This window comes from Oryza brachyantha, chromosome 4, assembly GCF_000231095.2.
Source record: "Oryza brachyantha chromosome 4, ObraRS2, whole genome shotgun sequence".
Taxonomy (NCBI): domain Eukaryota; kingdom Viridiplantae; phylum Streptophyta; class Magnoliopsida; order Poales; family Poaceae; genus Oryza; species Oryza brachyantha.
The window spans coordinates 7780634-7808469 of record NC_023166.2 but is presented as its reverse complement, the minus strand read 5'-3'; the positions used below and the strand labels follow the sequence as shown (position 1 = coordinate 7808469).

Below are 27836 nucleotides of genomic sequence, written 5' to 3'. Positions count from 1 at the left end.
AGTTTGGACCTGCCAAAGAATAACAACCTTACTCATGTGCTCACTCGCCAACGAAAAAGTTTGTACAAGATCTTGCAGTGGCATCGATACTATATAGTGTTCTTGCTCAAGTTTTTTTTGTCATCCTCCCTTAAAGGGAGAAGGCTAGTTCTTATATCATATGATTAGCAGATCACATCCCAATAAAAAATAAAAAAACACGGTTCACAATTATGTATGGGTATTGGAAAGCTCATAGAACCATTCACCACCATGTGATGCTACATGGAGACGTCATCATGGGACTCTATGACGGCCCATCTCGAACCTCAGCTTCATTATGGCTAACTCCACCGAGAGAAGTTGAGTACTAGATACATGGGCAGAACTAAGTCTAGGGCAACTTGGGCCTTATCGCTAGTCTTGAAAAAAAATAGTTCACTAGTATCAACATAGTTTAAAAAAAAAATGGAGGTAGCCTGACCTGGAAGTAATATGTTGCACATCTATAATCCTAATTTGGTGCTCCAACACATATAACTTTAAAATAATATAAAAATAGCATGCTAAAAATACCATAACCTATAAAATGATTAAAAGATCACCATCACATATCATTAACGAAAGTTTTTTTTATCTTCATGGGATTTATTTATTTCTTTTATATATATATATATGTGTGCGCGCCTTATATTAGGACTTTTTGTACGGTCCCCAGATATATATGCCCAGGTTGTGTGCAGTGTACTTCTAGCTAGCTTCGGCCTGCTTTCTTCTCCTGAGTGCTCGCATTGGCAAACTCCAGGACAGCCGGGATGTGGATGTTGATGAGGTACGAGCTCCAATTGATGCAGCTTGTATCCAAATGAAACAGGGACGACGCATCATCGTTCTCGCAGCTGGTAGCCATTGCCATGGACAGCTTCTTCAAGTTTGTGTTATCAAAGCTATATATACGCAGATTACGAAATAAATCAAATTAACTTCAAATTAAATACCTAACCAAGCTATATACTCGCTTCGGTCAAATATATTTATTCTTTATGATAAGGTTTGATCAAACATTTAAAAATTATACCCATCTATAAATTCTCAAATACTTATCTTAAATATAACATAAATGCATCTTGATTCATAATATCAGATTTTACAAATTTATTTGATTTTATAAATTTATTCCAACGCAAAGTTGGCAGTGAAAATTTTATAAGTTTGACCAAATTTTATTCCAAATGATATTTTTTTACTGCAGTAAGTATATGTTAATATGAACTTGTCTGGAAGCTCACCATCCTTTGAAGAGGCTAAACGGAGCATACAACTTGGCGAGAAGCATTAAGCTATTGTAACCCTTATGGGCCTTTCTGTAGTACTGGTCAAACACCCCTCCCAACAACACATTCACTGAATGCAGCAACTGCGTGCTTTTCACAAGATAATTCCCAATTAAGCCGGTAAACTAAATAAACTGATAGTGTCAGATGAAGAAAAATAATCAAGTTCAAATGTTTTATAGAAAAACAATCTAAACTATACGGAAGGAAGGCTGAAATTTTGACATTTCGGTCCTTTTAAAAAACTTATTTTATAAATATATCCTAAAACAACTTATTGCACAAATGAATCTTTTTTACCATGCCAACTTTATTGGCTGGCGCCGTCGTTATATAGGACGATGCCAATGATATTGGTGCCGTCCTCCCAGACTGTCCTATACAACGACAACGCTAGTGATATTGGCGTGGTTAAAAAGGTTTATCCAGGCAATAAGTTTTTTTAGGGGTTTGTAAAATAAATTTTCAAAAACGACTAAAATGTCGAAATTGCAGGAATGAACATGTGTGTGTATATATATACCTCGAGTGGTAGCTTGTACCGTAGAATCATGTATGCACGGAAGTCTGCAAATTTCTTGAACATGGGTATCCTTTTGTTTTTAATGATCCTCCCATTGGCTCTTGTACGAGGATTAGTGCGAAAAGAGCTATACATTGATTCTAGCACAACAGAAGCGTGCAGTGGTGAACTGACATTGTAGAGTACATGAGCTGGCTTGCCCCAGTGAGTGGCCATGGCTACCATCATTGCGTTGATCACCATGTCTCCCGGTATCTATAATTAACATTAGAGAACTTATTAGTTGTGCTCTATTAATTTATTAAGCTTAAGATAAAATTAAGGAGGTCTATACCACCTTACTATGTTAATTATTATCTAAGAGATAAAAAGATTAAACTGGTTGAACCTATTAGACAGCAAGTTTATGGTTACAAATGGTGAGACTTAATTTTCTGGTATTTGCGGGGTATAGAGAGGTATATTTTACCTCATAGTAGTTTCAGTAGTAGTAGGAGGTAAATGGCAAGATTTTTCTTGATATTCCTAAGGTATAGAGAAGCAAATTTACCTCCTAGGCCATGTTCGGTTCCCCCATTTCTAATCCCAAGTTTTCTTATTTTTTACGCACATGCTTTCCGAATTGTTAAACGATGTATTTTTATGAAAATTTTCTATAGGAAAGTTGTTTTGAAAAATCATATTAATATATTTTATATTTATTAATAATTAATAATTAATTAATCATGTACTAATCTATTACTATATTTTTTGCGCAGGATAACTAACCCACCTCCCCCTCCAACCGAACACGGCCCTAGTAGTGTCGGTAGCAGTAGGAGGTAAATGCCAATACTTCTCTGGTATTTCTGAAGTATAGAGAGGTATATTTACCTACGGTCCTTCTCCGGTGCATTTTACTGGCAGTAGAATTTAATTGACATAATTGATCTATTTTTATCGGATGATTGTGATTAAATTGTATTACCAACCATAATAAGTATATTAGAAATTTAAAGGGGTAATATCGTCTTTTTTATTGTAATCCTAAATAACCTAAGATATTTTATATTTTGACGGATGCGCACACGGACGAAGCGAACGCCGACACGGCCTTTGAGGCCAAAACGATATACTCTGCTAGGCATCCAACCTCCAGCATGTAATACCTTTCTTTTTTGTTGACAAAAAATATCTAAATGACAAAACAATTCTAATCAATTAATTAACAAAGTACTAAATTACCATTATTAATGAATGGCTCAGACTAATTCTAATAGTACTATAATCCTATTAGCAGAATGCATCGAAGAGAGACTCATTTACCTATAGCTGTGATAGTAATAGTAGAAGGTATACCTCTGACTAACGCATATGCCTATGCCTTTAATAAAGGAAAAAAAAGGCCATACATATATAGAGAGAGAATCAAGATTCTAAAACTATTCGAACTTTTAAGATTAGTCTGTTAGTGTCCTATCAAAAAAAGATACCATATGCCCCAAAATAAGTGATTAATTAATTTGGTTTATTTAAGATGAGCTAGTACTCAAGTAAAATGACCATGCCCCTAATTATTAACCCTTTTGGTGATAAAAAAAAATGCTGGCTCAGCGTGATGGGCCGTCACAGATAAGAGGATCTGTACTAGTGGCTCTATCGTCACCGCCCAAAGTGTACAATAATTGTACATGCCCTTAATTACTATGGTTTATTTTTTAAAGTTTTAAAGTAGGCATTTATAATTGGACAAAATCTTTAATCAAAATGGTCATTTATTGGCACAGAGGGAGCATTTTAAGCATGAGGAGACTATATACCTGTTTCAAGTATGTGAGACAACATATTTTTCATATGTGAGAAAACATATTTCCCGGATAATATGGTCAAAAAAAATACTCACAGCATGGATGAATGCATCATCATCAACAACAAAACATGGAAGCTTTTGGTAGTTGTAGCCAACAATTATGGTGTCCAATCCCCTGAAAATGATGTAAGGTGATAGTGTATGCTATAAACATATCCATTCTTGAACTCACGACTGAACTATTTCGCACACATGTATGTAGAGGTGGTAATGGACTCAATCATTTTGCCTTAAAATTTAAGGGTCGGGTTTAAAACGGATTAAAAATAAAATTGCATAGAGTTTTGAGCTAAAATTTTTTAAGAATTCAATAGGGTTGTGAAAGAACCCAAGGATCTTAGCCCATTACCACTCATACATGTATGTATATACAAGTAAAATGTATAATTAACAGGCTAGATATAATTACCTAGTTAATCCATCTATCCATCCAGGCATTGGATCCTTTATGGTGCTTGTTACGATGCTTGGCCTAACTATGACAACCGGAAGGTCTTGTCCCAAGTGCCCCAGAAACATCTCTCCCATGGCCTTAGTAAACACATATGTGTTTTGCCATCCAAAGTGCTTAGCCCTTTAATAAATTCAATTTATCAATATATATACTCATGTCATTAATTTCTGTTCATGCAAGCAGGTTGTGTTTCTATTGCAAATTACCTTTCTAACCCTAGATCTTTCATGGTTTTCTTCTCTAACTTGTCATCAGAAGAGCTCATCCTCAGTTGTGACTTGACCTTGTGCATCAACTGAACCTCAGCTTCAATGTCTAAGTGGCATCCTTCCCTTCTTGCTTCTCCAATTTGGAATAGATTCTCAGGCAATAGGCCTACTTCATAACCAGTTAAATAAGCTGTTCATACATTAGAACATAATTAACTCATTTTGTCAGAATTGTTCAAGATATATACTTTGTTTAACACTACAGATCAAGTTCATTATGTGCCCTCGAGTTTTCACTTAATCGGTTAACAATACATAAGTATATCGAAGATAGTACTGAGAGTAGAATACTATCAGTAGAGAGTAGAGAGTATTATAGTCGAGCTCAGGAACGAAATGTGTATATGTATACTCGACTTACCAGTGGAAACATGAAGGAGCATTTTCAGCCGAGGACACTTGTGTGCAAACTCACAGATGTGCGAGACTGATGTGGTGTTTGATGCCAAAGCAACGTCGTACCTGTATATTGGTCCAATCAAAATGAATATTTTTTTCATATAAATACTATTTTTGTAGCCGGTAGGTTTTCTCTTCATCGTTATTCTATTTATTCTGACGTCAATACTTTGATCAAGATATTTGAAATAGAATGCCACTTTTTAAAATGGAAAAAAGGCAATCATCTGTGAGATGAAAAAAAGACCCTTTTATAGCTCATCATTTATGGCTAATAATAGAATTAGTATTATATGAATCAAACATATTTTCTGTGAGCAATTTTACGGTCCTTGAGAAAGTACCAAGAGGTACCTAGTAGTACCAAGGACCATAAAATTGCTCATTTTCTATAGACATAGACGAAGTGATGGTTTATCAAACATCAATAAATAATGCAATATATTAATTAATCCATTTGTGAGAAAGCGTAAAAAGAACCAAATAGCTTGAATTTCGGCTTCAATGATCATAATTATATGAACTATATAATTTTACTATATACAACCATTTCGACGAAGCTCCGCCGTTATAATTTAAACCCATAAATATGTAATTGTACAAATGTTTCCCATTTCCAATTTAGTGTTTGGAACTTCCACACTACAAATATAAATGTGGTGACTCCTTTTGAGTTACTTTAATAATATAATAAACGATGTAATACCTAGTCGATCGAAACAGTAGCGGCTTCTATTTCAAAAGAAAGCCATTATGGAAATTGTTGTTTATCATGCAAATAATGTGATGTAGAAGTTGGTGGTTGCTGCAGAATTGACGATGGCGTCGACGTCCTGCAGGGACATGTGCACGATCTCAGAGCTCCCAAGCCCAAAGTTTTCCTTGCTCATGTCTCCGGCAAGAGGGCGTATTTTGTTCTTGACGGACTGGAAATCTGCCCCGTGTTGCTCTCGCAGAACATCGAAGAGATCGTTGTCAACAATCTACAGCAGCAATCAAAACAGTTTTGAAAGTCACCTGACACAATCCTACATTGCTCAAGAAATTTAGATCAGCATCCATCTTTTATACTGTCTCAGTGGATTCTCTCTTATTCAATGCCGGAATTGTGTGTGCTAATTTATACTGCTACCTCCGCTCCAAATTAACCCCATTGGCAGATTTCTATTCCAGCTTTTACCATTCATCTTATTTAAAAAATTTATATTTTTAATAAAATAATCATACATAAAGTATTATTTATATTTTATTATCTAACAATAATAAAAATACTAATTATAAACTTTTTTAAATATGGACTATTCGATGGACGGAGGGACTAGTTTGATTTGTCTTCTTGTTACTTTACCGGTTTCAACTGCCACTATAGAGCACACATTTTTTTTTCGATAAAGTTTGGTAATGCTAGACTATGAAACAAAATGGTTGATGGATTTTTAAGAGATCGTTTAGTGCTCTACTGAGAGATATTGCAATGAAGTCATCAATGATTTCAATAAGGTGAAGAATTATGCGGTGAAATTTAAATAAACATGTAAAATATATTGATCACTCTAGGAAACTTTTCACTTTTATGTATTGACACCGCATGAAAAAAATATGATAAATTGTTAAATTTTTGAACTATTTCTCACTGATTGCAAAACCTGTTTATCTTTCAAAAGTAAAACCTATTTGCTAGCTGCTCGTCAAATGTATGCTTAATAATTATATATGTAATCTGTTGCTTGGTAACCAGCTTCTGAGAATCTAGAAAAGCTTCTAAACCCAGCTTCTCCAAATTCTGGATTCTTAGTTTATTTTCCAGAATCTGTAACCGTAGATTCTCAGAACCTGTGGGCCGTTTGGGGCAGCTTCTGGCAAAAGCAGCTTTCGGAAAAAGCTGCAGCTAGCAGAAGCTCCCCAAATAGAGCGGCTCTAGAACACGCTGCTCAGCGGCTGCAGCGTCGGGAGCACGCACCAGAAGGTAGAGCTTCCTCACCTCCGGCTGAACCCGTAGCATCTTCTCCACCAGCACTGCACCACAAATACACATACATATGCATCAAAAACTCATGCAGTGTATATCTTTCAAAAGTAAAACCTGTTTGCTAGCTGCTCGTCAAATGTATGCTTAATAATTATATATGTAATCTGTTGCTAGTATAAAGTTTAAGGTTTCAGTCAAATTATAAAGTTTAAGGCCAATTCGACAACTAAAAAATATGGCATTTAACTATTTGCCACTCTTAGGATCGGATGATAACATATTTGTCATCCGCTGTATATGATTTGTGGTCCCTCATGTATCTCTGACACGTGAGTCTAATAATAAATATGTTATCACTCGTAATTGTGATAAAAAGTTAATTATTAAAAAAAATCAGGGAAGCAACCAAAAAGTTTCGACCAAAACAGAGACCAGAAGTTTATAGCGTGTGTGTACATTTTCCAAGGTAGCCTGTGGAGCCAGTGATGAGGATGCTCCTATTCCTGAAGCACCCCACAATCGCCGTGGTGTCCATCCACACAATTTGATGCCGGCTTTGACCACAAAGAGCTTAGCTTAATCTTATCATCGATCGCTTGCAAGAAAGCACACGGTTGTTCCACATTATTTATAACCCAATTGGGACCAGCTAGCTAGACGAGCATGCAATTAAGGTACACACCGATGCAAAACGTGATCAACTACGTACACAGCTATGCATGCAAAGATCATCATGTGGATAATTAACAGGAAAACGTGCCACGCACGATGGTGTTGCGTGGGGTTCCATTTTGCGTAGATGGTTCACAAGACAAAATCGATCGCTGTCAGGCGAATGCAGATATCACACTTAGTTATCTGATGATATATAATAAGAGTTTATGAGCGATGATTTTGCGAATTTGAGTCGAGAATTAAACAATAAATTGATGAGAAACAGCCATTTTTTTACAACAATCTCTTATTTTTACACGGGCGAATATTATTGTACGTATATTAAAAAACACAAAGACTACGGTACGGTCATTTGTGCAGATTTGAATTTTCAAACTTAAAGTTAAAGTTGATTTTAACAGTTTTTCATCGTAATTTATTTTCAGCCTCTGTTTTTATATCTCTAAAACATATATATATATATATATATATATAATTTATAAGTTATTTTTTATTTATAAATATACCAAAAGCCTTCCTCACTAAAAAAGCGAAAACAATAGCTCCTTTGAAATTCAATGTAGTTGTTGACCCATCACAAATCTGTACAAGAAGTCGCCTTGTACTTATCGATCTACTGTAGTATCGAAACACATGCGCATCCATATAGATCAGTGTGATTATATTCTAAATGTTCAGTGCATTTGGTCCGAAATTTAACCATACGTGGCATGTGTTCTAACTAATCAAAAATGCATTTGGTGTGGGAACCCCATGTGGTGACCGGTGATCATGGATATGTAGGTGCTTATGTTCTCGGTACATGAGTTTAATGTGCAAATGAAAGGATACCGCCTGACTTCCATTCCAATATCTAATTACTCTAATCTACTTCCTCCTTCTCAAAAAAAAAATCATTTTTTATGTCGAGCATTTGACCATCCATATGATTTAAAAAATTTATAAAAAAACTTAAAAAAATAATCGCTTGTAAAATACTTTCATGTTTTATCATCTAATAAAAATAAAAATATTAATCACAAAAAAATTCAAATAAGACGAAGAGTCAAACATTATATGCAAAAATAAAAAATAAACTTATTTTATGACGGAGGGAGTACTGTCATGTCACTCGCTTTCACATCCATGCATGCATGCATGCTGGTAGCCAGCCTGCTACTCGCCAGAGTTTCATTTAAAGTGGAGTGGGCCGGAAACCGCTGCTCCATGATAGCATGATTATTGGCGATAATCGTTATAATCATGCAAAAAATATATGAATTTGAATTTACAAATTTTTAAACAAAATTATCATGGATTTGAAGGGAATAATGCGCGGCAGGGCGCGATAATCGCATGGTTTTAGCGATTATCATCGCGCTTGTTGGTGAAAATGATAATTGCAGACATCTGAGACGATAATCGTGGTAGTTTTTGCGATATCAATAGTCGCAGTTTTGTGTGAAAACCGCACGATATGTCACGATTATCGCAATATACGTCATGGATAGTGATATATATCCCTGATTTTTTTTTGGATTTTCTAGGATGTGTGAGGTTGATTCCTTTCTCAACATTAATATGCCAATGGAAAACTTTACGTAACATTTAGAAAAACCTCGTCCACACACTTTACTCTTTTTTTTTCCGTAGAGCACCAACTTATAATTTTGATCCAATATCTCCACATTCATATATCCATTTCCGCAAGGAAATGGTCTAGCTAGGTGAATACCACCTCGAGGAGCAGTTGCGAGGTGTGCTGGCATTGCAAGCTCAGTGTTGAATCCCCATGCAGAGCCACCATCAGACGTCCTTGATGACCACGAGGATTAACGATGTCGGACGGTGTTAGGTGGCCTGATTATAGTTGGCAACGGGTCGAGGAGTCTGTGGGACGACCACCATTCGCAGAGATATGGCGCAGCCGTGCAGGGGTCTACTTAAGAGAGGGGAAGGGGGAGATCCTGCTGGTGTCGCTCCTTGTATGAGCTTTGTACCTTAGTCGTCACTGCTCCTACTTGGCCACTACCGCCGTGTTGTAGTTACCCCACCCCGCCGGTGTCAACCTCCGCCCTACTTGATTGATGCAGGGTGGATATTGCAACGGAAATGGTGGAGGTGGAGGGAGTAGCGAGTAGGGTAGGGGAGAGAGAACGAAGGTGTAGGGGAGGGCGACGACGGAGGTTAGGGAAAGATTGTGCATGGTTAGTTAGTCCAACTTATAATGCTATATTCTTTTTCTATATGAAATTAACTAAATATAAAATTGAAAATCTATTCTCAGGCCTTACGCTGGATATATATGGTCAGTGGAGGCCATGGCCTAGGGCCACGCCAAAGGGGGTGGGGGGCTACCAAATCGGGCAGTGTACTTCAGGATTCATGTCAGGATCCTGCCTAGCTTTTGTTTTGTTCCAATCTACTGTAGCTAGGACTTGTCGCTCCGTGCCCATTTTTTCTTTGTGATTCGGTCCAACAGGTGCCTAGGACTCTCGGGTGCCTGTCCGGCGCTTCTAGAGACCTAGACCTAGTCACGAGCAGAGCCAGCCCAGAGGATTTGATTGGAGTGATTATGATAATCCTATCGGACAATCAATATTGATGTTCAAAATGTCATTGATGATTTTGTTGGAAGAAATGCTAACAAAAGTTTATTTTTATAAATGGTAATGGGTATTTTCATCAACAGTTTAAGGTACCAATACTATTTTAATATTTAATGGTTCTATACTATATCAATAATGTTTATTTTGTATGATTATGTCGTATAATTTATATAACTATATATGCCTTAAGGGACTATAGTGTCAATTTCGTCTATGGCCCTCGAAAACATAGAGTCAAAACTATCTACCCTATAAAGATCATATGGTAATCTTATTTTTTTTAACAAAATACATCATTTAGTTTTTTGGAAGTGCACGCAAAGCCGAGTAATAATATGGGATAAAAGAATGCACCCCTTAACTTGAAACCTTAGATGGAGATATACACTGGTAAGAGAACTTCGATATATACTTTTGTGGATGAAAATATCCAATAGTATACAGAACCAATTGGTACCTTTTATATTGTATTTATTTATTTTGACCATCCCGAAGGACCAAAGTTCCCCCAGCCATTACTATTGGATGTGAATGGATCGATCTCTATGTGCTCTTTCTGATAATGATACTACATAGACACCCAATTCTAGGTGAAAATTCGTAGGCCTATATCACCTTCCCTCCACTGCATGTATGACACCGTGCCTCCCACCGTACGTCTAATTCTGTATGCATACCTCTCCTCTAACAATCTTACACCATTTTTTTTCCTAATTTATATATCCAATTTAGGATCCGATTATATCATTGTGTTTCTTATAATTATTTTTTTACAACATGATCTCATGGTCTCGTATTGTTATATTCATTTGAAAAATATTATTTTCTATTTTCTGCAACAGATTTTTTGTAGTGTTAAGTAAAATGTTGTTTGAATGTTTCAATAAGTATTTTACGATGTTTCCCTGGATATTTTGAAACGTTACACTGGTTTTTTAGCATTATTCACACCTTTATCTTTGATTTCTTATAAATATATTGATGTTCTATTAGTTGAGGAACGAGCTTCGTATGTACAAGATAAATGCTTTAATCCATGATTCAATATGTTTTAATATTTTAATATATTGAAATAAGTTTTGATACTCTGGTTGAAACATTTTCTATTAGTGGTAAAATATTGAAGATCAATGTTTCATCCTTACAAACTATTTTTTCATACCATTAAGGAAAAAATGTCTTAAATAGTTTAATTACGTTTCATCATTTCAATTGTTAAAGAAGTACTTTTAATTAAGTAACGAAACACCTATAAATTTTAGACGTGATTCTCATACCCAGGGCAGACAGCGGCGTCTTGCCATGACCACAAGCATGGTAATAAAACTAGACCGAATCGGTGGTTCAACCGAAAAAACCGAACCAATACGTTATGCTCAAAAACCACCCAACCGGTAAAAAACCACGTAAACTGACGTTTTTTTGAACTGAGCGATTTTATTGAACAGACCGGTTTTCTAATTTATCCTATAGCAGGATTGCATTATTAATTTTTTAATTACCGTACTATAATTATTTCTTTTGATGCTGTGGTTATGTAATAATAGATATATGCATATTTTACTAATTTATAATTTGTAATAGTTGTATATTAAAAATAATATAAAATAAATTGTATATTAATAAATAATAAAAATCAACTGTTCTACCGATGATCCGACGGTTCCACCGGTTGAATCGACGGGTGGAACGGGTCGGGCCGCAAGGCGAGACCCACCCCCACGCAACCCCACACACACCCCCATTCGCTTTGGACCCGACGCCTCCGTCTCCGGGCTCCTCGCGCGCGCGCCGCCGCCGCTCTCGCTGCCGGCGAGGCGCTCCCCGGTACGCTGCTAGCCGCGTGCCCTCATCCCCCCCCCCAACCCCCACCCCGCTGCCGGCTCGCACCGCTCTGTTCAATTCAACCTACCCGAAAGAGAGAGAGAGAGAGGGCGGACCTCCCGATTCCTTCTGGAACACGCTTCCCGTTGCCCCGGATTGACGAGGACCCCGCCGGCCACCGCCGCCGTCTCCAGGCAATGGAAGAGGGGTGCGGTTCTCTTGCCGATTCGATTTCCGTTCATCGGTGTGGGGGGAGCTTGGGGGTTCCCATTCCTAACAATTCCTATAGCCATTGTATAGCTTAGAGCGTATTTTTAGTAGCATTTGTTCAGGTGGCCACGACTTTGCAGTTTTAGCTATGCACTGCATTTATGAATAGTTCCTTTTTATTACAAGAGTATCTATATATAACTTTGTTCTCCTTAGCAGCTAGGAGTACCTGTTTCACATTTGTTTGTTGGAGTAACATTCATGTATTTTGTATTCTTACATGCATACATATTAGATTGCGCAATAATATCTGAACTTCAGATTTTACAGTAATAGGAACATGCATCAAAAGAACATGATCAACAGGAAACTAGAAAAACTCGAAATGTTTGCTAGTGTTATTTGTTCTTTTAATGTGGTACTTAGTATAATTATCATGTCTTTTGTGTTCAGATCTTTGACTGTCTCTTTCCATTGGAGTAATCAAATGGCATGGAAGTGATATCTTTGCCAAAATGAAAAGATTTGTCTATATCAATGATGAGGCGCGCCAGGATTCCTACTGTGACAATAGAATATCCAATACCAAATATACTCTATGGAATTTTCTCCCTAAGAACTTATGGGAGCAATTCAGGTTTGGACTTATTTCATGTGATGACTTATAAATACATTCCTTGTTCTTGGCAAAAAGGAGATACTATAGTTTTGCTACCCTGCTGTATGGGGTAGCCATTTTATTTCACAAACTGTATGCTTGTCCGTAAAGCTGTGACACTTTTTCTTAGTTTATTGCAAGTTACACTTGTATTCTTTTCTGGGTTAACTTGCTGTAACATCTGTTTGTTAGTGCCACGTTGCTTAATGCGGTAGATAAAGAAAAAACCAATGGAGTTTAAGATTGTGCTTTTTTCTGTGTTTTTGTGAAGCCTATGCTGCCAGCTTATGATTGTTCATCCTGCACACTGCTATTGCTAAATTGTATGCCTTTATTACTCCCTCTCTGTTCTATATTATAAGATGTTTTGGCCATACATAGGTTCATCCATGGATCAATCAATATGCTTTATATATGTGTTCAGATTCATTAGCATCCATATGAATCTAGGAGGCTTAGAACATCTTATAATGTGAAACAGTGGTAATATTTAAGATGGGAGGCAAACCAGGCTACTCTCTGTTGTAGTGCATGCAATTTGTTTATCTGGAAATGGAAATAACAGCTTATTTAGTTAGGGTGATTATCAATATAAATGTGAGTATGTCCATAGGTATGTGAGCATACTAACCATAATATGTCCTACCTCCCTAGCAGTTCATCACCTTCTTACTATAGATCACTGCTCTGCAGCATGAGACCCAGCTGGCTAGCTCTTCTTCAGCATTTTGTCAAAATATCCGGAAGGCCTTAGTGTTTATGTTTTGTTTAATTAACTGTGATTCCATTGGTGTATCTATGTTAAACCATGTTTCTTCACGCATGTCATAGAGATATTGATTTTCACATGTAATCTATTTCTTTTATACATTCAGGCGTTTCATGAATCAGTACTTTCTTCTAATTGCCTGCCTTCAGTTGTGGTCAAGTATCACACCTGTTAGTCCTGCAACTACATGGGGCCCACTAGCCATCATCTTCATAGTTTCTGCTTCAAAAGAGGCTTGGGATGATTACAATAGATATCTTTCAGACAAGAAAGCGAATGAAAGGGAAGTGTGGGTGATAAAGGATGGCAGCCATAGACAGGTTTGTTTTCTCCACTGATATTTTCTTTTTGTTACTGTATTGGAAAAAGAGTTTAAAACTCTAATCTATTGCAAGTTTGCATCACTGAATCCATTATGCTAAATCATTGCTGGAATGTCATTTTGTCAGCCATGTGTTTTCTCTTGTCTTTGTGAGATCTGCTTCTGCATCATTATTCAGATTGCCTAAAGGCATTGTAAATTTGTAATTGATCTACAAGAAAAGAAAAATTCTATAACTCCTTATTTGCTTATGTTTTTGATGTTGTTATAGTAAAATTGATAAGATGGAAATCCTACATGTTAGTTACTGTTCATTGTTGCATTACAAATATCATGGAAGATAATGAAACTCATGAATGTCATTGTTTAATTTTGTGCTCTCTGGAGGTTGTGGAAGCAAAACTCGTTTGAGAGTGTAATTTTATGTACCAAGCAGTATCAAGACTTGTAAATTGTAATTAAACCTAGGACTCTAGGAGTCATTGATACTAAGAAACACTGAACATGTAAGCAGTAAGGAGTTTTAATATACATGATACACACTGAATATTTGATTGTCTAATAATCCGACATCTACAATCTTTTAGATCCAAGCACAAGATATACATGTTGGAAATATAGTGTGGCTTCATCAGAATGAGGAGATACCTTGTGATCTTGTTCTTATAGGAAGTTCTGATCCTCAGGGCATCTGTTATGTTGAGGTAAATGAAGTTGTTCACAACTAGCAGTAAGTAACTTATATTCTTCCAATGTTTATTTACTGGACCTATAGGGGATGCATAACGGTAGCATCTGGGAACTGGGATGGCCGTAGCCCACGTTGTTAGTGCATTTGATTCATTTGCAATGCTTGTACATGGCAATACATCAGAAATGGTGGAATATAGACTTTACGTATACTGACCTTACATGGGGGCATATTCTGTAGTCTACAATAACAGGCAAAATGATCTGATGTGCTAACAGCAGCTGGAGTAGATCACAGACCTGAGATTTTATTTTGTACATGTTCACTGCTCTGTGAGTTGGTGCAGTTCTGCAATTTTAGGGACCTAATACTGTGCGATATCTTAGAATAAATTAACCTTCATGATTCTTGTAATAGTTTTTGGCTATATTGTGGTTCTTAGAAGCACTTCTATTTTCTTCTATATGTGAATGCATTCATTAACAGACGACATTTCTTCTGGAGTCATTATAGCAATATTTTACAAGTACCTTAGTATATTTAATATTTTGGTCACACCATTCAACAACAAATCATGCTAATTTCTCAAACCCAGAAAACATGTACTGTCTGCAAAATTCTTGGGTGTTGTCACTTGCCACTCTTTAGTACATGAGAAACTTGGCATAAATGAACTAATTTGCATTTATTTTAATCCTTGATCACACCTGCTTGACTTAGGTGGTGGATTTTTGTTAGTTTACATGAAGTCATGAACAGCGTGTTTTTTTGGATCCTTAGTTCTACCTAATGCTATCAGATCATATAAAATTTTCTCTGGCTGCTGTAAATAAAGATAATGCCAAATTATTGTTCCAATATTTTACTCCAGACTGCTGCTTTAGATGGTGAAACTGACTTGAAAACAAGAGTTGTTGCTTCTATCTGTGCTAACCTTCCATCAGATCAATTATGCAATGTCAAGGTGAATCTTTGTTGTATTTTTAATTCATCGTTTTCTCTCACGCCTTTCTGATTGTACCACCTCTCTGAATTGGCAGGGTGTAGTTGAGTGCCCCAACCCTGATAATGACATAACAAGATTTGATGCTAACATGTGCTTGTTTCCTCCTGTCATTGATAATGAGAAATGTCCTTTAACTATCAATAATACTCTCCTTCAATCATGTTACTTAAGGTACACAGAATGGGCATGTGGCGTTGCAGTTTACACAGGTATAACTAGAAGTCGAGAACTTGATGATACCATGCTTTTATCTAGACAATTGATGACTTCTTTCTCTAAAATATATGTTTTAGCATTATGTAAAGAAGATACTACGTGACACATGGTTTACCTCCTAAATTATTCTCCAGGCAATGAAACAAAATCCGGAATGAGTAGGGGAACTGCAGAGCCCAAGCTCACTGCTGCTGATGCCATGATAGATAAACTCACTGTTGCAATATTTGTGTTCCAAATTGTTGTTGTTCTTATTCTGGGTTTTGCTGGCAATATCTGGAAGGAGAACCAGGGTCTTAAGGTGATAATTCTTCCTGAATTTGGATAAGCAGTTTACTGGAGTGGAAAAATCACTATTACTTTCATTCATATTATCTTCTTGTTTTGTAGCTTCTTGAAGGCTCTTCTGTTATATTTTAGGACAAAGTCTACTATACCCCTAAAGTATTGGGGTTGGTCCAATTAACCCCCTGAAGTATGAAACTGGCTATTCTACCCCCCTGAACTTAGGTGGTAGAATGCCCGCTTGCATACTTCAGGGGGTTAAGTGAACCAACCTCCATACTTCAGGGGGTTGTATGCAATATTGAAAAAAAAATAATCAACCTCCTATATTTTAAAATGTTGAAGTGTTAGGAATTGTATCATTGTATGCAATATTGTAATGGTATGTTATCTTTGTTCTTGAGCTGATTATTTTTTTTTTTCTTTGTGTAGCAATGGTATCTAATGTATCCTGCAGAAGGACCATGGTATGATTTCTTGATTATACCACTGCGCTTTGAGCTACTATGTTCAATAATGATTCCCATTTCAGTAAAGGTATGTTTGTAATTTGTTTCGCTTGTGTTTCCTGCAAATTTACAGATAATGATATGACAAGTGCATGACAAAGAGAATAATATTACCTACATATTTCTGTAGAAGTCCCTGTTTGTAATATGTGATTGAACATATATAGCTAACAGACTGAGGTTAACATAATCATCTACCTAGCGCAACTCCAGTACTTCATTGAGGTCTTTGGCTTTGGGGACCTGCTCCTCTAGACTAGAGCTGTGAAAGAGTTCAGGTCCCAGATGTCCAACCCTTAAACTCTGTATAGCCACATCTTGCTCTGTGCTTGCCGTGAAGCCTTGTTTGGAAAATCTCACATGCTTACAGCCTGGAGAAATCAGCAAGCTATTGAGATGGCATGATTTTGTGCGTATTATGCACTGATGTAGATATTCACTAACTATATGATGATCACTGTGAAGTGATTATTGTTAATCATTAGTTTAAGGTGCTTAAAATTTTTTTGTCACATCTTCACCCACTTGCCAATGCATCATATGGATGATGCGTGCCAGAATGTCTACACTGAACAATAGTCCAATTTTTATTATTCCCCTGTCTAATCCTTGGATTTGAATAATACCAAGCTATCTCCATTTATCCATGTGTACCACGTTAGAACAGAGTGAAATCAAACTATTTTATCACTTTAACAGCTCCAAATGGTGTTCGGTTATCTTGTTGATAGTATTTTCTGATATCCATGAAATTTTCAAAATTTTCTTTATGAACTGATTGTAGGTAACTCTTGATCTGGCTAAAGGTGTATATGCAAAGTTCATTGACTGGGATGAACAAATGTTTGATCCAGAAACATGTACGCCTGCTCATTCAGCTAAGTATGTGGCATATTGTATCCATATGTGTGAATCTGGATTTTTCATCCAACCTAGTTTTTTTATTCTTTTTATTTTTACATCTTACATTAGTTTCTCTTTCAGCACAGCTATCAGTGAGGACCTTGGACAGGTTGAGTACATTTTGAGTGACAAAACTGGAACGCTGACAGAAAATAGAATGATTTTCAGAAGATGTTGCATAAGTGATACTCTTTATGGGGAAAACAATGGTGATGCTTTAAAAGGTTATCCACTTGTTATGTCCAGCTAGCATGAGAAATTTTTATGCTCTTTTCTATGGACTTAGTGTGATACATGTTACTTGTTTGCACATCTGGTCTTGAACCGTCTGACTTCAGTAGCATGTGAAATATATCAGGCTATAATGCAAATTATGTTTCTTGATTTTTTTTTCTATGGACTTAGTGGACTTAGTGCTGCATTTAAATATGAATTTGCAAGTAGCAATGTAGGTGCTCTCCATTTGTAAAGTCCTCAAAATACATCATAAACTTGAGCAACCTTTAATCTTTCATATTATACCTCATGAGACCTCTTTCTAAGTTGTAGGAACTGCACTAGAAATATTTTCATGGATCAGTTCGATTATATTATAAATATTGATAAATATCATTTATCTGTCAATAATTTGTCACATGAATTGAAGAATAATTGTGTTTTGGTCTCTGACAAATGGTTTCTTCCTCGCTAATTAGATGGCAGGCTTCTAGATGCTGTTTCAAGTAGTGATCCTGATGTTATCAAATTCCTCATGGTGATGGCTCTTTGCAATACAGTTATTCCTATAAAATGGCAAGTGACTTTGACCCTGTTTGTTTCCCTCCAACTTTTTTTAGTCCCTGTCACATCGAATGTTTGGACCCTTATTAGAAGTATTAAATATAGACTATTAATAAAACCCACCCCATACTCTGGACTATTTCGCGAGACGAAACTATTGAGCCTAATTAGTCCATGATTAGCGAATGTGATGCTACAGTAAATATTTGCTAATCGTGGATTAATTAGGCTTAAAAAATTTGTCTATGAAATAGCCTTTATTTATGCAATTAGTTTTGTTATCAGTCTATATTTAATACTCCTAATTAACGTCTAAACATCTGATGTGACAAGGGACTACAAAAAAGTCCCTGGATCCAAACAGCCACTTCGGCCGCGTTCGTTATGTTAGTGGATAAGTTAACTTATCCGGCGCGGAAAACGTAGCAATAGATTAGTACATAATTAATTAATTATTAATTATTAAAAAAATATGAAATAGACTAATATGATTTTTAAATCAACTTTTCTATAGAAAATTTTTGCAAAAAATACACCGTTTAGCAGTTTGAGAAACGTGCGCGCGGAAAACAAGAAAGATAAGATAACTTATCTTGCCCGCCGAACGTGGCCTTCTTCATTTCTAATACCGTGCTTTGAGAATGGCTGCTGTTTTCTTGTTTCTTATAACTTCCATAATTTCAGCAATGATGGTACCATCACATACAAAGCACAATCACAAGATGAGGAAGCTTTAGTCACTGCTGCATCAAAACTGAATATGGTGCTTATGAATAAAGACAGCAGCACTGCTGGTTTGTATATGTTTGTTAGACTAAGATGATGTTTACCCTAATTAGGCTTCGTTTACTTATCTTCATGCTGACTTTTGTTTGCATCTCACTAGTTCTACATGTTTCTGCAGATATTTCTTTCAACGATACTAAGTATCATTACGATTTGTTGGATATTTTGGAGTTTACTTCTGATCGCAAAAGGATGTCTATTGTGGTAAAGGATGTACAAAGTGGGAAGATCCTTCTTCTTTCCAAAGGAGCTGATGAAGCTATTCTTCCTCGTTCTCATCGAGGTACATGGTACAGCAGGGAAAACACATTGTGTATTTGTGCTATTATACATGTACTCCTCAATATTGCACCTAGTCCATTTTGCTTGAATTTAAATACATTCTTAGGTGCCCTTTTCAATTTAGTTATCACAAGGTAAGGGTAATAATGCTTGTTGTAACTCCAAACTTGTCTTCTAGTAGATAAAGATACCTCAAGAAAAATGTAACTATTTCCTTGTTTTGATACTGCTGGATCAAATTTGTCAAACAAATGTCGCTCTCAAGAAAAAAATCATCTCATTAGTAATGACCTAAAAGTTCTACTGATACTATAAAAATTATAGTCCATACAGGACAAATGATCCTGGGATGTAAGGCACCTTTTGTGGATCAATTCTGTTAACAAACATGGAATATCTAATGCATATCTTGACTAGGGGCAATGTTGCCAACTTTTTTAATTTGGGCGTCAAACTAAATCGAAAAGTTCCATTTTTTTTGGGGCAGTCATTTATGTAATGTACCATCACTCATTAGATTTCAAGTATAAGAATGATCAGTACTAATGAAATTAAAAATGTGCTGCCAATTTAGTTAGATCTTTCGATATCTCACAGGGCAGCAAATTAGAACCTACCTTGAGGTAGTAGAAATGTATTCTCAGTTGGGCTTGCGAACATTATGTTTGGGATGGCGTGAGTTAGAAGAATATGAATATAAAGATTGGTCCAAAACATTTCAAGACGCTAGCTGCTCCTTGGAGAACAGGGAGGTAAGTTGTTAAGCCTGACCTTGGCTGTTATTTCTGGTTTTACTATTTTCTTTATCCTCTGTTGTTCACATTGTTATCTTATCAACTCTTACTACTGTATTCTTAGCTAAATATTTGAATTGTCCATCATATGTAGTTTAAAATTGCCCAAGTATGTAACAGTTTAGAGCAAGATCTTCACATTCTTGGTGTTACTGCCATAGAAGATCGTCTCCAGGTATAGATGACCTGTTATTCCATTTTCTTAGAATCAGTGGAATTACCTGTTGCAAATGTTATCATTTTGTTCGTGCACCTCTTATAGATTCTTGTGGCTGGCAGGATGGTGTACCAGAAACCATTAAATTGCTAAAGAGTGCGGGAATCAATGTGTGGATGCTAACTGGTGATAAGCAAAACACAGCAATTCAGATTGGACTTCTTTGTAACCTCATAGCACCAGGTACTGCAGTATCATTAGAAATTTGTGACGTGTTAAAATTGGGCATGCTGTTTAGGCTACTTGTCCATTGGAAATTTGAAATGCAATATTCTGTGACAGGACGACTGATTTCTTACTTTGCTTCCATCCTTCCATCATTTGTTTTGAATGATGCTTTTGTTGTTTAGGTTATTATGTTTTAGTTCTGTATTCACCTGTTCAAGCATTGGAGCTTCATGCAGGGGTGAATACAAATTTGTTATTTAATCACTTAGTCCATTATCTTAATATCCTTTTAGTATCAAATGATTTTCATTTCTACTCTGTGGTGCCCAAGTGCAAATATCTTGGGTTACATCTAGAGGATACTTGCTGGGAGTTGATCTAATGTTGAGCTCAGATATGTCAAAATAACTAAGAAAAATTGACAAGTTGGAAAGTGCTATTATATTCAATATTTTGTTATAGGGTCACACATAGAAGTCTGTGCTATAAGCAGGTCTCATCTAATAAACATTTGTGTTAAAACTAGAACGACAGTAATAATAAACATATCCTGTTTTGTGCCATGTGGGGAATCACACATTTTAATGTGAGAGAATCATCACTTCAAATTTTTTTTCACTTCAGAGCCAAATGGTCAATTGTTGTCTATCGATGGAAAAACTGAAGATGATGTATTAAGAAGCTTAGAGAAGGCATTATCAGCAATGAAGTCTATTATATTTTGTTGGAAAGTGCTATTATATTCAATATTTTGTTATAGGGTCACACATAGAACTCTGTGCTATAAGCAGGTCTCATCTAATAAACATTTGTGTTAAAACTAGAACGACAGTATAAATAAACATATCTTGTTTTGTGCCATGTGGGGAATCACACATTTTAATGTGAGAGAATCATCACTTCAATCTTTTTTCACTTCAGAGCCGAATGGTCAATTGTTGTCTATCGATGGAAAAACTGAAGATGATGTATTAAGAAGCTTAGAGAAGGCATTATCAGCAATGAAGTCTATGACGGTAACAAAGGTGTTACACCTTAGTCAAGTATTTATTAAGTTTCAGTGCATAGCATTATTCTTCCATGGACTTGTTTTTATTATACATCTTTAGTATCAGGAAATAACGAATTGTTTTTCCTGGAATGTATTTTTCCTTAATCACTGTATAGTGAAAATATTCTCCTTTTTATATGTTCTGTTTGAGCTATCTGAACATATTTTTCTCTATCCTTATCTTTCTATCTTTCCTGTTTGTACATTCTTTCCTTTCTTCATTCTTGTAATCATGTGCTTCTTTTCGTTAATACTCCCTCCATTCTTTTTTTAGATCTTTTACATGTAGAATGTGTAGTCAGATGTTGAAATCTCAACTCACTGTATACACAAAAGATATTAAGATTTGATATGTGAAAATGACATCAGTATATTTGCCATGAAAAATAATCTCATGTAGTTATTTTTTTAATAATTTTGAAGACTAACTCCTTGTTTAGGCTGAGTTGGATTGTCTATTGATAAATTTGATTATACAGGATTGTGCATTTGTTGTGGATGGAAGGGCACTTGAAATAATTCTGAAGCATTCCAAGGAGTCCTTTACTAAGCTGGCAATGTTGTCAAGAACAGCAATATGCTGCCGAATGACACCTTTGCAGAAAGCACAGGTTTTATTCTTGCTGTTACTGTCACCCGCCTTCTTGTCATGTGAATTTTACCTTAATATAATTAAATGTATGTGTATAATTTTTAAGTCATACTTCCTTGTGTTGGCCCAACATTATTATGTCTTCCTCATTATCTCCTTAATTTAGTACAACTAAGAAATGAGTGAGACTCACATGATATATTTAAGGGTAATTCAAATCTGCAAGAGATTACATACTATAACATTGAAAGGCCTCTTGACTGAAAATATGTCAGGGATGTAATTAGATTCAGTTGTATATGCCACTCAATATGTTTTCTGGAGGGTAGGAAAAGGCCTCTTGACTGTTTCTTTTGATGTGGCTATTGTGATTATACCTAAATCATTAATTCAGAACTCGTGCATTTGCTATATATCTTTTTATCAATTAAAATAAATAACATTATTTGCATTTGTGCAGCTTGTTGGGCTTTTGAAGTCTGTTGGTTACCTAACTCTAGCAATTGGTGATGGTGGTAATGATGTAAGAATGATTCAAGAGGCAAACATTGGAGTAGGGATTAGTGGTAAGGAAGGACTACAAGCTGCACGAGCTGCTGATTATAGCATTGGAAGTAAGCATATTTTGTTAATTTTGAAGTTCCTATTTTGTAGTCAACGTTATAGTTTGCATATTGTGCGGTGTTAGCCTTATTGATCTGTAACTGTAAGGTCTATTATTATCTAAAATTTTTGAAGGTATATGCAGCACATAGTGTCTTATTTGTTTTTGGAATTAATGTGGTTAATCGTAATGGTTTGTACTCCTGGTAGCTGATTCATGTGTGGCCACTGGCCAGGGTTTATAAAATTGTTTTTAAGCCTTGTTTGGTAGCTCATGACTTAGCCAGGATTTTTGCTCCCAGACAAGGACTTCGGTCAGCATTGTAGTGTAGGAATTTTATTGGAAACAGGTCAATTCCTGTAGGAGAATGCAAATACTCCGTGTTCAAAACAGCAGCCGAGTGTGGTGCATTTTATGTTGGCCCTAGTATTCATCAGTTGTTGCCACTAGCAACTTGGAAATGAATTTGGATTAGTAATGAAAAACATCTGCTAAAACATTGATGTATTGGATATTTTTGGGTGGGCTGGAGGGGGGAGGTGGGGGTGACATTTGTTGAAACATGCAGTAACAGCCAATCTTTAAAACCAGTGTAGCTAGACTTAGTTTTGCTCATTCTTTATATGCTCCAAAAAACCATCGCACTATGAATGTGCTTTCTCATTGTTTTTCAGAGTTCAAGTTTCTCAAAAGGTTGATACTTGTCCATGGTCGATATTCATACAATCGGACAGCATTTATTTCGCAGTACTCCTTCTACAAGTCACTTTTGATATGTTTTATACAGATTCTGTGAGTCTCTCTTGATTCCAATCCTATTTAGATCAGCAGTATCTTTAGCTACTAATGAGCTTCTTCAACTATTATGCTTTTCCCATGTATTTTCCTGGCCACCACCACCTGCCAATGCTGATCTGGTACTACTCTTTTAGTTTCTCGTTTTTATCAGGACTCTCTGGAACTAGTTTGTTCAACTCAATTAGTCTGATGGCCTATAATGTTTTCTACACAAGTCTTCCAGTAATGACTTTAATTTTTGACAAGGATATCTCTGAAGCAACAGTACTGCAATATCCCCAGATTTTACTCTATTCTCAGTCTGGAAGGTTAAATTGATTATTTCCTTTCTTTACTTTTTATTCATGGATGACTTCGCAAAACATGCTATAAAGCTGGTTTGCTTTGGTCTATGATATAAGCAGTTTCCATATCTTGACAGGCTTTTGAACCCCAGTACATTTGCTGGATGGTTTGGACGATCGGTTTACCATGTAAGATAGTATTATTTTTTCATGTTTTACATATGTTGAAGTTTCTCAGATTCCTGTTCTATTACTGCAATTTTTGTGGACAACACAGACATCATGTCAACAGTTAGCTTACATTTCCTCGTCAGGTTAGGATTCTAGGTGAAGTGGATAGTGCATGAAACTCAGTAGGCATGAGATGCATTAAGTGACATACATGCATGTTTGTATGCTGCACAATTGCAGCGTATGCGATATAAATAAATAGTCAATGTATTACAACGTACAAGTGTGAAGGGTAAGCATTTTAACTGATGCCAACCTGGTGGTGGAATCTACGCTTTTCACTTTCTGATATATATTTTCATGTCAGTGATGTATTCATACCATTTGCTTCATCAGTATAAGAAATGCCTCACTTTGTGAATCTTGATTCTTGGGCCAAATGCATGTGAATTTACATATTTGTTGGGCACATAGATTAGCCATGGATGATAGCTTCCACCACTAAACCCTCTAGATGCATTTGAAATTTAATCTTCCACAAGATTCTAATGTCTTGCAATTTCAGGCACTTGTTGTATTCTTGACTACAATCGGTGCATATGCTGACGAGAAAAGTGAGATGGAGGAACTCTCCATGGTTGCACTATCTGGATGCATTTGGTTGCAGGCTTTTGTTGTGACCCTGGACACGAAGTAAGTTTTCGCTCGCACCCTTCATGTGGATTGAATCGGGAATCACTGACATTATCTTTTGCTTCCTCAGCTCATTCACTTATCCGCAAATCATTCTCATATGGGGAAATTTCGTTGCCTTCTACATGATCAATTTAATAGTCAGCACGGTACCAACACTTCAAATGTATACAATAATGTTCCGCCTGTGTAGCCAACCTTCATACTGGATAACCATGGCTGTAAGTCTACCCTTCTTTTACGATGCGATCGTCGTAAACCATAATTTTATGACTGCAGCCTAACCTTATGCTTCCTCCCACCACATGTTGAAATCATCTTTCTGCAGCTGATTGTTGCGGTAGCAATGGGCCCAGTGTTGGCTTTGAGATACTTCAGAAACGTGTTCCGACCTAATGCCATCAACATACTTCAGCAAATCGAGCAAAGCAGCAGACATGTCCAAACTAACAGAAATCTGGAGTCACGGATCAAGTCTGCTGGGAGTTATCTCACTCATTTACTGACCGATTTGCGTCGCAACAGGGATGCTAACTATCAGCCTCTGCTTTCAGATTCTGTAGCTTTGCACTAACTGTATCTCTTACCAAGTGCATGAGCTATGTAGCCAATGAAACAGCGCTGAACATGTACGCTCGAAGTCTAACAGCAATAGACTTGCTAATCACACAAAATTGCACAGACAGAAAAGCTTCACAGTTTCATTGTACAGATGGTACAACACCTGACGGGGATGTCTGGAACTCGAAGAAAACCCATGTGTTCCAAGTGTCCCAGATGTATATCTTTTGTTGTTGTAGCACAGAGAAGTATAGTCTTGTCCTTTCCAATGCAAAACACACATTATCATAAAAAGGAAATAAACCAACATTATGGCTCTCCAAAAATGATGGAGTATCTGTTTTTTGATGATATTTAATACTCCCACTGTCTCGTAATAAGTATATTTTTTGAGTACCGGTTGTTATATCAGTCATCTTATATCTAAATCACTATCCATTTTACCGTTATCTTACTTTATACAATCTTCTTATTTATGACATTTCTTTTTATAACTAATTTACCTCTATTGTGTTAGAAATGTACTTATATTGGAACGCGGAAGGAGTAGGATAAACAAATGAATTAACTCCTATAAAGTAAGTTGGTTAAATTTTGTATGAAACATATTGTCTAGAATTTGGGGCGTCTAAAAGAAAATCTATAATAAAGAACCATGTGTTTCATGTTGTCCAAATTCATGTGCTCAAAAAGTTATCCAAATTTGTTCTTGTTTAGAGTATCTTAGATCATTTCGAGTAGCTCATGTAAATTTGATTATTCATATTGCTATTTGGATGGTTATATAAAAGAGATTCTCTTCATATCACTTATCACTCTAACAGAATATTTATATTATATATTATATATATTTTTTATTTATATTATAATTATATATATTTTTTATTAATATTTTGTAACCACTTATTGTTAAAGCTCTCTTTTCTTTTTTTTTTAAACCAAAGCCAGCAGGAGCTGGTGCTATATATTAAGAAGAAAAGCAGGAGATTTGTACAAGATTTAACATAAGCCTGCAGACACGCTATACTTGCCCAGTGTTCTAAGTTCGTATTCTCGCAAGGTGTTTTGCCCCGCAGGCCTCCCCGGTTCTGATCTCATCTATGATTTTTGTTACCATTTGATTTAGGGTTTGTTCTCTCCTCTGAAACACCTTCTTATTCTGCTCTGTCCAAATTTCCCAGTTTACCAAAAGGAACCGTGAGTTCAGGCCTTTTGTTGTGTTCTTGTCGGTGTTTGAGAAGGAGAATTTTTCCCAGTATTCCAACACACCATCCGTGTTCTCATTTCCAGGTGCCCGGGTTTGTTGATTCAGCTTCATCATGATCTGCTCCCAGATCCATTTGGTTGAGTTGCATTCCTCGAAAAGATGCACAGCTGTTTCTAGGTTCCTATAGCACATCTGGCAAACGTAGCAGTTTGGCCAGCCTCTTGTTTGCAACCGGTCTGCAGTTCACATCTTATTTTGTAACAGTAGCCACATCATCATTTTGCATTTGGAAGGTGCCCATGTGTTCTAGATCAATCGCGCTTGCCTCGTCCCTATTCTTCCTGCGAATTGGGCCAAACAAGCTGCTTTGGCTGAATATTGTCCATCTGGAGTTGTTTTTCAATGGATGTTGTCTTGAACGTCATCTCTGAAGAGGTCATCTGTGTTTGTTGTGCTTAGTTTCTCCCAAATACCGTAATACTCTTCGACCAGCTCAATATTTATGCTGTGTTGTATGCTTTGTACCCATCTATCCTGTGTCAACACTTCTCTGACAGACATGCGCTTGTGTTTACATTTTGCAAACAACGTGGGCGCTATTTGGCTGAGCATTGCGTGGCTAAGCCAATTGTCCGTCCAGAAGCTTGCTCTCCTACCGTCACCTATCTGCACTCTTATTAGGGCACTGAACAGGTTAGCATCTTTGCTATCTACCGACAAGGTCATCCCCATCCAAGGTCTTGTCTGGTCTACCCATTGGTACCAGTACCAGTGCAACCGTAGAGCTCTTGCAAACTTTTCTAGGTTCACAACACCCAGCCCCCTAGCTTCTTGGGTGAGCATACCCCTTCTCAATTTACCTTGCATTTCCCTCCTGTTAGGTCTCCTTCATCAGCCTAGAGAAATTTCCTTCTAATTTTATCCAAGTCGCTGATGAAATCCTTTGGTATTTTGATTGCTGTTAGGAGGTATACTGGTATTGAGGATAGGACTGACACCACTAATTGCCTTCTCCCAGCTTGTGTTATCCACTTCCCTTTCCATCCTGCAAGCTTAGCTTTCACTTTGTCTTTTATGTATTGTAGGTGTATTTTCTTGATTGCACCCGGCAGCAAAGGCAGTCCCAGATATGTTATCGGGAAGTTGGCAATCTCTCCATTGAAACATTGTAACATGTCCTGAATATTTATGTTGTTACATTGTATGGGTGTCACCGTGCTTTTCTGTAGGTTGACCTTTAATCCTGTTGTTTCTCCAAAATCTGCTAAGGTCTGTAACAGGCATTGTACATCTTCCTTTGTCGGTTTCAGAAAAACTGCTGCATCATCGGCATAAAGCGAGATTCTGAACCTTGTGAATCTGGATCTGATCGGGACTAACCTTCCTCGCTCAGTAGCTACTTCTAGTATGCGCTGC

The 27836-nt window shown here is 36.6% G+C and overlaps 3 protein-coding genes across 5 annotated transcripts; 1 reads left to right on the top strand and 2 right to left on the bottom strand.

Moving 5' to 3' along the window:
• Positions 1–733: 733 nt before the first annotated feature.
• LOC102704142 (fatty acyl-CoA reductase 3-like) lies at positions 734–7356 on the bottom strand. Its single transcript, XM_040523052.1, has 10 exons — positions 7233–7356; positions 6732–6823; positions 5595–5790; positions 4770–4874; positions 4346–4538; positions 4095–4259; positions 3719–3800; positions 1837–2091; positions 1269–1396; positions 734–926 (listed from the first exon to the last, which is right to left on the bottom strand). Exons 1-10 carry the CDS (start codon positions 7309–7311, stop codon positions 734–736), a joined length of 1488 nt encoding a protein of 495 aa, XP_040378986.1. The 5' UTR covers positions 7312–7356.
• Positions 7357–11802: 4446 nt separating this feature from the next.
• On the top strand, positions 11803–25622 carry LOC102705063 (phospholipid-transporting ATPase 2-like). 3 transcript variants are annotated; one of them, XM_006652128.3, is made up of 25 exons: positions 11807–12071; positions 12527–12710; positions 13607–13820; positions 14410–14526; positions 15385–15477; positions 15554–15728; positions 15870–16036; positions 16453–16557; positions 17314–17411; positions 17514–17656; positions 18128–18224; positions 18897–19006; positions 19117–19281; positions 19878–20032; positions 20169–20249; positions 20354–20474; positions 21381–21484; positions 21990–22121; positions 22563–22716; positions 23381–23498; positions 23639–23812; positions 23926–23977; positions 24525–24652; positions 24723–24873; positions 24981–25622. In XM_006652128.3, the coding sequence occupies exons 2-25, from the start codon at positions 12589–12591 to the stop codon at positions 25224–25226; spliced, it is 3222 nt and encodes a 1073-aa protein (XP_006652191.1). In that variant the 5' UTR covers positions 11807–12071; positions 12527–12588; the 3' UTR covers positions 25227–25622. The 3 variants fall into 3 exon arrangements, with proteins under 3 accessions (XP_015692047.1, XP_006652191.1, XP_015692046.1); XM_015836560.2 differs by lacking the exon at positions 15385–15477; XM_015836561.2 differs by lacking the exons at positions 24723–24873; positions 24981–25622 and having other exon boundaries at positions 11803–12071; positions 23751–23812; positions 24525–24563.
• A 1197-nt stretch (positions 25623–26819) lies between these two features.
• LOC107304000 lies at positions 26820–27263 on the bottom strand. Its single transcript, XM_015835924.1, has one exon. The coding sequence runs from the start codon at positions 27261–27263 to the stop codon at positions 26820–26822; it is 444 nt and encodes a 147-aa protein (XP_015691410.1).
• Positions 27264–27836: the final 573 nt, after the last annotated feature.